Source organism: Hemitrygon akajei, chromosome 20, assembly GCF_048418815.1.
Source record: "Hemitrygon akajei chromosome 20, sHemAka1.3, whole genome shotgun sequence".
Classification (NCBI taxonomy): Eukaryota; Metazoa; Chordata; class Chondrichthyes; order Myliobatiformes; family Dasyatidae; genus Hemitrygon; species Hemitrygon akajei.
Window position 1 is genome coordinate 7,633,352 of NC_133143.1, and position 11,864 is coordinate 7,645,215.

General features: G+C 53.3%; 1 protein-coding gene across 8 annotated transcripts in view; it reads right to left on the minus strand.

The window, feature by feature from the left end:
- The window catches only part of LOC140742202 (ras-responsive element-binding protein 1-like), a 301,827-nt gene that overhangs the window by 15,431 nt on the left and 274,532 nt on the right, over positions 1-11,864 (minus strand). For 7 of the 8 annotated variants that reach the window (XM_073073018.1, XM_073073016.1, XM_073073017.1 and 4 more), the window contains 2 exons: positions 9,515-9,679; positions 7,441-8,133 (listed from right to left, as the gene is read on the minus strand). In XM_073073018.1, coding sequence (XP_072929119.1) covers positions 7,441-8,133; positions 9,515-9,679 — 858 coding nt within the window. The remainder of the gene's footprint in view (positions 1-7,440; positions 8,134-9,514; positions 9,680-11,864) is intronic. The other variant, XM_073073020.1, reaches the window with a different exon arrangement.

The window sequence follows — 11,864 nt, forward strand, 5'->3', positions numbered from 1 at the left end:
TACTCCCCTAAGCATTGCTCGACCAGGGACATCGACAGCTTCTTACTCCCCTAAGCATTGCTCGACCAGGGACATCGACAGCTCCTTTACCCCCCTAAGCATTGCTCGACCAGGGACATCGACAGCTCCTTTACTCCCCTAAGCATTGCTCGACCAGGGACATCGACAGCCCCTTTACCCACCTAAGCATTTCTCGACCAGGGACATCGACAGCTCCTTTACTCCCCTAAGCATTGCTCGACCAGGGACATCGACAGCTCCTTTTCTCCCCTAAGCATTGCTCGACCAGGGACATCAACAGCTCCTTTACCCCCCTAAGCACTGCTCGACCAGCGACATCGACAGCTCCTTTTCTCCCCTAAGCATTGCTCGACCAGGGACATCAACAGCTCCTTTACCCACCTAAGTATTGCTCGACCAGGGACATCGACAGCTCCTTTACCCCCTAAGCATTGCTCGACCAGGGACATCGACAGCTCCTTTACCCCCCTAAGCATTGCTCGACCAGGGACATCGACCGCTCCTTTACCCCCCTAAGCATTGCTCGACCAGGGACATCGACCGCTCCTTTACCCCCCTAAGCATTGCTCGACCAGGGACATCGACAGCTCCATTACTCCCTGAGGAACTGCTCGACCAGGGACATCGACAGCTCCTTTACCCACCTAAGCATTGCTCCATCAGGGACATCGACAGCTCCTTTACCCCCCTAAGCATTGCTCCATCAGGGACATCAACAGCTCCTTTACTCCCCTAAACATTGCTCGACCAGGGACATCGACAGCTCCTTTACTCCCTGAGGAACTGCTCGACCAGGGACATCAACAGCTCCTTTACCCCCCTAAGCAATGCTAGACCAGGGACATCGACAGCTCCTTTACCCCCCTACGCATTGCTCGTCCAGGGACATCGACAGCTCCTTTACCCCCCGAAGCATTGCTCTACCAGGGATATCGACAGCTCCTTACTCCCTGAGGAACTGCTCGACCAGGGACATCGACAGCTCCTTTACCCCCCTAAGCATTGCTCGACCAGGGACATCGACAGCTCCTTTACTCCCCTAAGCATTGCTCGACCAGGGACATCGACAGCTCCTTTACTCCCCTAAGCATTGCTCGACCAGGGACATCGACAGCTCCTTTACCCCCCTAAGAATTGCTCGACCAGGGACATCGACAGCTCCTTTACCCTCCGAAGCACTGTTCGACCAGGGACATCGACAGCTCCTTTACTCCCTGAGGAACTACTCGACCAGGGACATCGACAGCACCTTTACCCCCCTAAGCACTGCTCGACCAGGGACATCGACAGCTCCTTTACGCCCCTAAGCATTGCTCGAACAGGGACATGGACAACTCCTTCACTCCCCTAAGCATTGCTCGACCAGGGACATCTACAGATCCTTTACCCCGCTAAGCTTTGCTCGACCAGGGACATCGACAGCTCCTTTACCCCCCTAAGCATTGCTCGACCAGGGACATCGACAGCTCCTTTACTCCCTTAAGCATTGCTCGACCAGGGACATCGACAGCTCCTTTACTCCACTAAGCATTGCTCGACCAGGGACATCGACAGCTCCTTTACCCCCCTAAGCATTGCTCGACCAGGGACATCGACAGCTCCTTTACTCCCCTAAGCATTGCTCGACCAGGGACATCGACAGCTCCTTTACCCCCCTAAGCATTGCTCGACCAGGGACATCGACAGCTCCTTTACCCCCCTAAGCACTGCTCGACCAGGGACTTCGACAGCTCCTTTACTCCCCTAAGCATTGCTCGACCAGGGACATCGACAGCTCCTTTACCCGCCTAAGCATTGCTCGACCAGGGACATCGACAGCTCCTTTACTCCCTGAGGAACTTCTCGACCAGGGACATCGACAGTACCATTTCCCCCCTAAGCACTGCTCGACCAGGGACATCGACAGCTCCTTTACCCCCCAAAGCATTGTTCGCACAGGGACATCGACAGCTCCTTTACTCCCAGAGGAACTGCTCGACCTGTGACATCAACAGCTCCTTTACCCCCCTAAGCATTGCTCGACCAGGGACATCGACAGCTCCTTTACCCCCCGAAGCACTGCTCGACCAAGGACATCGACAGCTCCTTTACTCCCCTAAGCATTGCTCGACCAGGGAAATCGACAGCTCCTTTACCCCCCTAAGAATTGCTCGACCAGGGACATCGACAGCTCCTTTACCCCCCTTAGCATTGCTCGACCAGGGACATCGACAGCTCCTTTACCCCCCTAAGCACTGCTCGACCAGGGACATCGACAGCTCCTTTACCCCCCTAAGCATTGCTCGACCAGGGACATCGATAGCTCCTTTACCCCCCTAAGCATTGCTCGAGCAGGTACATGGACAGCTCCTTCACTCCCCTAAGCATTGCTCGACCAGGGACATCGACAGCTCCTTTACCCCCCTAAGTACTGCTCGACCAGGGACATCGACAGCTCCTTTACCCCGCTAAGCATTGCTCGACCAGGGACATCGACAGCTCCTTTACTCCCCTAAGCATTTCTCGACCAGGGACATCGACAGCTCCTTTACCCCCCTAAGAATTGCTCGACCAGGGACATCGACAGCTCCTTTACCCCCCTTAGCATTGCTCGACCAGGGACATCGACAGCTCCTTTACCCCCCTAAGCACTGCTCGACCAGGGACATCGACAGCTCCTTTACCCCCCTAAGCATTGCTCGACCAGGGACATCGACAGCTCCTTTACCCCCCTAAGCATTGCTCGAGCAGGGACATGGACAGCTCCTTCACTCCCCTAAGCATTGCTCGTCCAGGGACATTGACAGCCCCTTTACTCCCCTAAGCATTGCTCGACCAGGGACATCGACAGCTCCTTTACTCCCCTAAACATTGCTCGACTAGGGACATCGACAGCTCCTTCACTCCCCTAAGCATTGCTCGACCAGGGACATCGACAGCTCCTTTACTCCCCTAAGCATTGCTCGACCAGGGACATCGACAGATCCTTTACCCCGCTAGGCTTTGCTCGACCAGGGACATCGACAGCTCCTTTACCCCCCTAAACATTGCTCGACCAGGGACATCGACAGCTCCTTTACCCCCCTAAGCATTGCTCGACCAGGGACATCGACAGCTCCTTTACTCCCCTAAACATTGCTCGACCAGGGACATCGACAGCTCCTTCACTCCCCTAAGCATTGCTCGACCAGGGACATCGACAGCTCCTTTACTCCCCTAAGCATTGCTCGACCAGGGACATCGACAGATCCTTTACCCCGCTAGGCTTTGCTCGACCAGGGACATCGACAGCTCCTTTACCCCCCTAAACATTGCTCGACCAGGGACATCGACAGCTCCTTTACTCCCCTAAGCATTGCTCGACCAGGGACATCGACAGATCCTTTACCCCCCTAAGCATTGTTCGACCAGGGACATGGACAGCTCCTTCACTCCCCTAAGCATTGCTCGACCAGTGACATCGACAGCTCCTTTACCCACCTAAGCATTGCTCGACCAGGGACATCGACAGCTCCTTTACTCCCCTAAGCATTGCTCGTCCAGGGACATCGACAGCTCCTTTACCCCCCTAAGCATTGCTCGACCAGTGACATCGACAGCTCCTTTACCCCCCTAAGCACTGCTCGTCCAGGGACATTGACAGCCCCTTTACTCCCCTAAGCATTGCTCGACCAGGGACATCGACAGCTCCTTTACTCCCCTAAACATTGCTCGACCAGGGACATCGACAGCTCCTTCACTCCCCTAAGCATTGCTCGACCAGGGACATCGACAGCTCCTTTACTCCCCTAAGCATTGCTCGACCAGGGACATCGACAGATCCTTTACCCCGCTAGGCTTTGCTCGACCAGGGACATCGACAGCTCCTTTACCCCCCTAAACATTGCTCGACCAGGGACATCGACAGCTCCTTTACCCCCCTAAGCATTGCTCGACCAGGGACATCGACAGCTCCTTTACTCCCCTAAACATTGCTCGACCAGGGACATCGACAGCTCCTTCACTCCCCTAAGCATTGCTCGACCAGGGACATCGACAGCTCCTTTACTCCCCTAAGCATTGCTCGACCAGGGACATCGACAGATCCTTTACCCCGCTAGGCTTTGCTCGACCAGGGACATCGACAGCTCCTTTACCCCCCTAAGCATTGCTCGACCAGCGACATCGACAGCTCCTATATCACCCTAAGTACTGCTCGACCAGGGACATCGACAGCTCCTTTACCCCCCTAAGCATTGCTCGACCAGTGACATCGACAGCTCCTTTACTCCCCTAAGCATTGCTCGACCAGGGACATCGACAGCTCCTTTACCCACCTAAGCATTGCTCGACCAGGGACATCGACAGCTCCTTTACCCACCTAAGCATTGCTCGACCAGTGTCATCGACAGCTCCTTTACTCCCCTAAGCATTGCTCGACCAGGGACATCGACAGCTCCTTTACTCCCCTAAGCATTGCTCGACCAGGGACATCGACAGCTCCTTTACCCCCCTAAGAATTGCTCGACCAGGGACATCGACAGCTCCTTTACCCCCCTTAGCATTGCTCGACCAGGGACATCGACAGCTCCTTTACCCCCCTAAGCACTGCTCGACCAGGGACATCGACAGCTCCTTTACCCCCCTAAGCATTGCTCGACCAGGGACATCGACAGCTCCTTTACCCCCCTAAGCATTGCTCGAGCAGGGACATGGACAGCTCCTTCACTCCCCTAAGCATTGCTCGTCCAGGGAATCGACAGCCCCTTTACTCCCCTAAGCATTGCTCGACCAGGGACATCGACAGCTCCTTTACCCCCCTAAGCATTGCTCGACCAGGGACATCTACAGCTCCTTTACTCCCCTAAGCATTGCTCGACCAGCGACATCGACAGCTCCTATATCACCCTAAGTACTGCTCGACCAGGGACATCGACAGCTCCTTTACCCCCCTAAGCATTGCTCGACCAGGGACATCGACAGCTCCTTTACTCCCCTAAGCATTGCTCGACCAGGGACATCGACAGATCCTTTACCCCGCTAGGCTTTGCTCGACCAGGGACATCGACAGCTCCTTTACCCCCCTAAACATTGCTCGACCAGGGACATCGACAGCTCCTTTACTCCCCTAAGCATTGCTCGACCAGGGACATCGACAGCTCCTTTACCCCCCTAAACATTGCTCGATCAGGGACATTGACAGCTCCTTTACTCCCCTAAGCATTGCTCGACCAGGGACATCGACAGATCCTTTACCCCCCTAAGCATTGTTCGACCAGGGACATGGACAGCTCCTTCACTCCCCTAAGCATTGCTCGACCAGTGACATCGACAGCTCCTTTACCCACCTAAGCATTGCTCGACCAGGGACATCGACAGCTCCTTTACTCCCCTAAGCATTGCTCGTCCAGGGACATCGACAGCTCCTTTACCCCACTAAGCATTGTTCGACCAGGGACATCGACAGCTCCTTTACCCCCCTAAGCATTGCTCGACCAGGAACATCGACTGCTCCTTTACCCCCCTAAGCACTGCTCGACCAGGGACATCGACTGCTCCTTTAGCCCCCTAAGCATTGCTCGACCAGGGACATCGACAACTCCTTTACCCCCCTAAGCATTGCTTGACCAGGGACATCGACAGCTCCTTTACTCCCCTAAGCATTGCTCGACCAGGGACATCGACAGCTCCTTTACTCCCCAAAGCATTGCTCGACCAGGGACATCGACAGCTCCTTTACTCCCTAAAGCATTGCTCGACCAGGGACATCGACAGCTCCTTTACCCCCCTAAGTACTGATTGACCAGGGACATCGACAGCTCCTTTACCCCCCTAAGCATTGCTCGACCAGGGACATCGACAGCTCCTTTACCCCCCTAAACATTGCTCGACCAGGGACATCGACAGCTCCTTTACTCCCCTAAGCATTGCTCGACCAGGGATATCGACAGCTCCTTTACTCCCCTAAGCATTGGTCGACCAGGGACATCGACAGCTCCTTTACTCCCCTAAGCATTGCTCGACCAGCGACATCGACAGCTCCTATATCACCCTAAGTACTGCTCGACCAGGGACATCGACAGCTCCTTTACCCCCCTAAGCATTGCTCGACCAGTGACATCGACAGCTCCTTTACTCCCCTAAGCATTGCTCGACCAGGGACATCGACAGCTCCTTTACCCACCTAAGCATTGCTCGACCAGGGACATCGACAGCTCCTTTACCCACCTAAGCATTGCTCGACCAGTGTCATCGACAGCTCCTTTACTCCCCTAAGCATTGCTCGACCAGGGACATCGACAGCTCCTTTACTCCCCTAAGCATTGCTCGACCAGGGACATCGACAGCTCCTTTACCCCCCTAAGAATTGCTCGACCAGGGACATCGACAGCTCCTTTACTCCCCTAAGCATTGCTCGACCAGTGACATCGACAGCTCCTTTACTCCCCTAAGCATTGCTCGACCAGGGACATCGACAGCTCCTTTACCCACCTAAGCATTGCTCGACCAGGGACATCGACAGCTCCTTTACCCACCTAAGCATTGCTCGACCAGTGTCATCGACAGCTCCTTTACTCCCCTAAGCATTGCTCGACCAGGGACATCGACAGCTCCTTTACTCCCCTAAGCATTGCTCGACCAGGGACATCGACAGCTCCTTTACCCCCCTAAGAATTGCTCGACCAGGGACATCGACAGCTCCTTTACTCCCCTAAGCATTGCTCGACCAGTGACATCGACAGCTCCTTTACTCCCGTAAGCATTGCTCGACCAGGGACATCGACAGCTCCTTTACCCCCCTAAGCATAGTTCGACCAGGGACATCGACAGCTCCTTTACCCCCCTAAGCACTGCTCGACCAGGGACATCGACAGCTCCTTTACTCCCCTAAGCACTGCTCGACCAGGGACATCGACAGCTCCTTTACCCCCCTAAGCACTGCTCGTCCAGGGACATCGACAATCCTTTACTCCCCTAAGCATTGCTCGACCAGGGACATCGACAGCTCCTTTACCCCCCTAAGCATTGCTCGACCAGGGACATCGACAGCTCCTTTACTCCCCTAAGCATTGCTCGACCAGGGACATCGACAGCTCCTTTACCCCCCGAAGCATTGCTCGACCAGGGACATCAAGAATCCTTTACTCCCCTAAGCATTGCTCGACCAGGGACATCGACAGATCCTTTACTCCCCTAAGCATTGCTCGACCAGGGACATCGACAGCTCCTTTACCGCCCTAAGCATTGCTTGACCAGGGACATCGACAGCTCCTTTACCCCCCTAAGCATTGCTCGACCAGGGACATTGACAGCTCCTTTACCCCCCGTAAGCATTGCTCGACCCACCGAGTTCCTCTACACACGCCACCAAGATGGATTTGTCACTGTCTGGTTAAGTGTTCAGCCCACTTCAGCCTCCCACCCAGAGCACAGAGGCTGCAACGTATGACCGTCCTTTACCTGTGTGCGACCTCATGTGACGGGTCAGGTCCTGCAGGGACCAGAACCTCTTGTTGCACACGCTGCAAACCTTCTTCCTCTTGTCGGCTTTGGAGCCGTTTGCCGAGGCTTTCTTCAGCTCGAGCTGCTCGCCCACACTCTGCTCGCTGTCGTGCCCACCTGCGCCCTCCGGCTCACCCTCCTGGTCTGGGCTGCCTCCGCCCTCTGGACCCTCACCATCCACACTTGTGCCCCTGCTGGCAACGGGCGTCTCCAGGCTCTCGGCCGTCTGCCTGGGGTGAGCTGGCAGCTCCTCGGACAGCCGCCTCGGGCCTCGCTTGACGGGCCTGCGGTGCTCCCCGGCGTGGGCCTTGCGGTGGCGCAGCAGCGTGGCTGCGTACTTAAAGCTCTTCCCGCAGCTGCCGCAGCTGTTCCTGCCCTCTCGCTGTGCGCCAGGGTCCCCATTCGCACTTTGGCCCAGCTTAAAGTCTATTAGCTTGCTGGCGAAGTTGAGGTCCAGGCTCTGGTTGCTCTGTGCATCCTCCTCGCCCTCTTCGTCTTCCTCCACCTCGCCTCCCTTGCTTCGCTCCTTCCTGTCATCTCCCTCATCCAGTGAGCCCTTCTCCTGCAGCTCCTCCGCGGAACTGCAGCCTGGGGCTCCTTCCGGCGAGTCTCGCCGTCCTGACTGCCCCTCCTGAGGGCCCGGGCGGCCACCTGCAAAGCAACACGGAGAGTGAGTGCTGTGGCTCAGGCATCCCGTCGTCAGAGCGACCCCAAGTTCACACCACCTTCAATCAATCTCACACTGGCTGCAGGGTGCACTACTTGTCCAAACATCTCCAGCAGTGGCTCCTAAACAAGCGACCTCTACCATCAGCAAGGGCAGAGGGCAAAGGTGAACACCACCACCCACAGGTTCCCCTCCAAGTCACACACCATCCTGATATGGGAATATATCACTGGTCCTTCAGCATCATGGGGAAACACCACCTTCAGCACACAGACTGCAGCAGCTGCACAGGACGGCAGTCAAGAATGGGCAATAAATGCTGGCCCTCAGCAGTGAGGGCGATGTCCCATCAATCAATAAAACTCATCACTACAGTCCTCATATTGGAATGATGAGTCACACAGCCAACGTGGAACACTGCATCCTGACGGCCTCATCAATAAGTTAACGCCAAATTTACTTATTCAGAGACGCAGTGTGGACCCTTCCAGCCCTTTGAGCTCTACCATTGTACAGTCCCTGATTTAACCCTAGCCAAATCACAGGACAATTTACAATGACCAATTCACCTACTAATCAATATATCTTTGGGCCGAGGGAGGAAACTCATGCATTCTACAGGGAGAACATACAAACTCCTTACAGAGGACGTCAGGATCGAACTCTGAACTCCCGACACCCCGAGCTGTGATAGGATTGCGCTAACCGCTATGCCCACTTAGACTCGTAAGGGTGATAAGAGAAGTTGAATTGTTTTTTTTAAGGGCATGAAGTAGAAATGTTGGCAAATTGTGTGCAACTCTGTGTGTGTGTTGGGTTTGGATAAGGGAGGCAGTGGCCAGGCAAGTCTTCGAGCACGGCTGAATCTTGTTACCTCGCTCCAGCCACCCCAAAATCATGGTGCAGCCTGATGGCTGCTGTATCCAGAGTCATTATCAGTATCCATTAGCGTCATCTGAGTTATGTAGACAGCAGAACGGGAAAGCTGGTGCTCATACTTTGTACAACTTCCAAGTTCAGCCACCAACTGAACATGGCCTTCTTGCAAAAACCATTAGGCATCTAACACACTGCTTTGTTTGAGTGCTTTAAAAAATGGTGTTATTTCAAAGTATTAAGTCAGAACTTACATTGCAGAATGTGCACATTTCCTGAGTGGCTAGGGTAGAGGATCTTCTCTCTCTCTTTCCCTGCTCTATGTACATTTCTCTGTCTGAATCACCTCATCTCCCCCTCTCTCTGTTTCTCCTATCACTGGCCCCTGCAGCCATACAACAACCCACCAATCACTCTGCACCGCAGCCAGCAACATCCTCCCTGGCCATTAAACCGCACACGGACTGGATCGGCCTCTCTGATCGTTACCTGTACTCTCCTGGGCCACTGTTTTTGCTGATTTGGATCTGACAAGCAGCCCGTTCCTTCGCAGGGATCGGTTGGCAACACCATGTTTGCGCAAGAGGTGGCGTTCACAGTTAGATTTAGTGGAAAAGAACGCATCACATTTGGGGCATGGGTATGGCTTCTGACCTTTTGTTAAAAGAATGAAAAAAAAACAAAATAAAAAGGAAGCTCTTTATGCAGTTTGTGACAATAGCTTCATTATAATTTTATATGAGAAACACCAGTTAAATGGTGTTTACTTTAAACAGTACCTGTAATTCTCCCAATTAACCACCATGTCAACTTAGCCCAGGATGCAACGATCTCTTCCCACCCATGCTGGTAGGGCCTCCAACACTCTCAGTAAGTAGCCTGACCCTGACAATGCACTTTAAATATCCAATAGTGAACCAGAAGGAACTCAGGCAAATGGGGCTTGTCAGCTCATCTAGGAGAAGGAAAACTCTGATCTCAAACCTCCGCTGACTTGCGGCTATACCCAGTCACGGAGGAGGGTCTGGCAGTAAACCCCGAGGGAAAAATCCGGAGCTGAGTCCCTAAGGCAGTCCTACACTGAGTTCAATAGCAGCTGAATAGCAACTCCTGTGATGCTGCTGGTGCCAAACTGTATCCTCTCTGCCGTTCCTTTGCATTCATCAGCTGGGTGGAGAGGGGTAGCTTGCTGCATGGGCAACAGCTTTCCCTCCATATCGTACTGTCCTGGCTTGCGTATCGTACGGACAGCTCTGACCAGACATCGGAAGTTCGGAGAGGATAAAGGGCAGCAGCCAGTCCGGGCAGCACAGCAGAGCTCTGACCCGAGACCGATCAGCACCCGAGATTGATTCGTTAGAGCAAGTTAAAGGAAGCCAAGGGCAAGCCCAGCCGTCCTCGTCTGAGTGGACATACAGTAGTGATCTTAAGGATTTAACACTTCAAGGCTTCACTCAGAGGAAGCAAAGGAAAGAAAAGCTCAAGTTTCCCCCCTGCTTTTCTTTACATCTGCTCAGCTAGGACAGTAGAGATGCCAGGCAGGATGGTGGAATGGTCTCACGGGATTGGGAAGGCAGGAAGACCTCCAGTGTCCCTGACAAATGCATCCAGCTGCAGCTTCTACAACCCACGCTAAGGTGTTGGAGCTGGAACTGGATGAACTCCGGATCATTCGGGAGGCTGAGGGGTGATAGACAGGACATATAGAGAGGTAGTTACTCACAAGGTGCAAGACACAGGAAACTGGGTGACAGTCAGGAAGGGGAAAGGGATTAAGGAGCCAGTGCAGAGTAGCCCTGTGGCCAACCCCCTCAAAAACAGGTTTATCACTTTGGATACTGTCAGGGGATTTCACCTAACAGACGAAAGTTGTAGAGGGCGAGTCTCTGGCATGGAATCTGCCTCTGTGAAGGGGGGAGAAGAGGCACGCTGTGATGATAGGGGATTCATTAGTTAGGAGAACGGACAGGAGGCTCTGTGGGTGAGAACAAAATTGACTGGAAAGGGACACTAACAGGAAGGACAGCAGAGCAGCAATGGCTGGAGTTTCTGCAAAGAATGATGGAAGTGCAAGACAGATATATTACAATTAAGAAGAAATTTTTCAATGGAAGGAGGACACTACCGTGGCTGACAAGTGAACTCAAGAGTCAAAGTAAAAGCAAAGGAGAGGGCATACAAGGAAGCCAGAGCTAGTGGGAAGATCGAGGATTGGAGAGCTTTTAAAAACTTGCAGAAGGAAACTAAGAAAGTCATTAAGAAGGAAAAGATGAACTAAGAGCGGAAGCTGGCGACTGAAATCAAAGAAGATGCTAAAAGCTTTTTTAAGTATATAAAGTGTAAAAGAGAGTTGAGGGTAGATATAGGGCCAATAGAAAATGACGCTGGAGATATTGTAATGAGAGATGCAGAGATGGCAGAGGAACTGAATGTGTATTTTGCATCAGTCTTCACAGTGGAAGACGTCTGCTGTATACCAGACATTCAAGAGTGTCAGGGAAGTGAAGTTTGTGCAGTGAAAATTATGACTGAGAAGGTGCTCAGGAAGCTTAATGGTCTGAGGGTGGATAAATCTCCTGGACCTGATGGAATGCACCCTTGGGTTCTGAAGGAAGTAGCTGGAGAGACTGTGGAGGCATTAATGACGATCTTTCAAGAATCGATATATTCTGGCATTGTACCGGATGACTGGAAAATTGCAAATGTTACTCCACTGTTTAAGAAGGGTGGGAGGCAACAGAAAGGAAACTATAGACCTGTTAGCCTGACATCAGCGGTTGGGAAGTTGTTGGAATCGATTGTAAGGGATGAGATTACGGAGTACCCGGAGGCACATGAC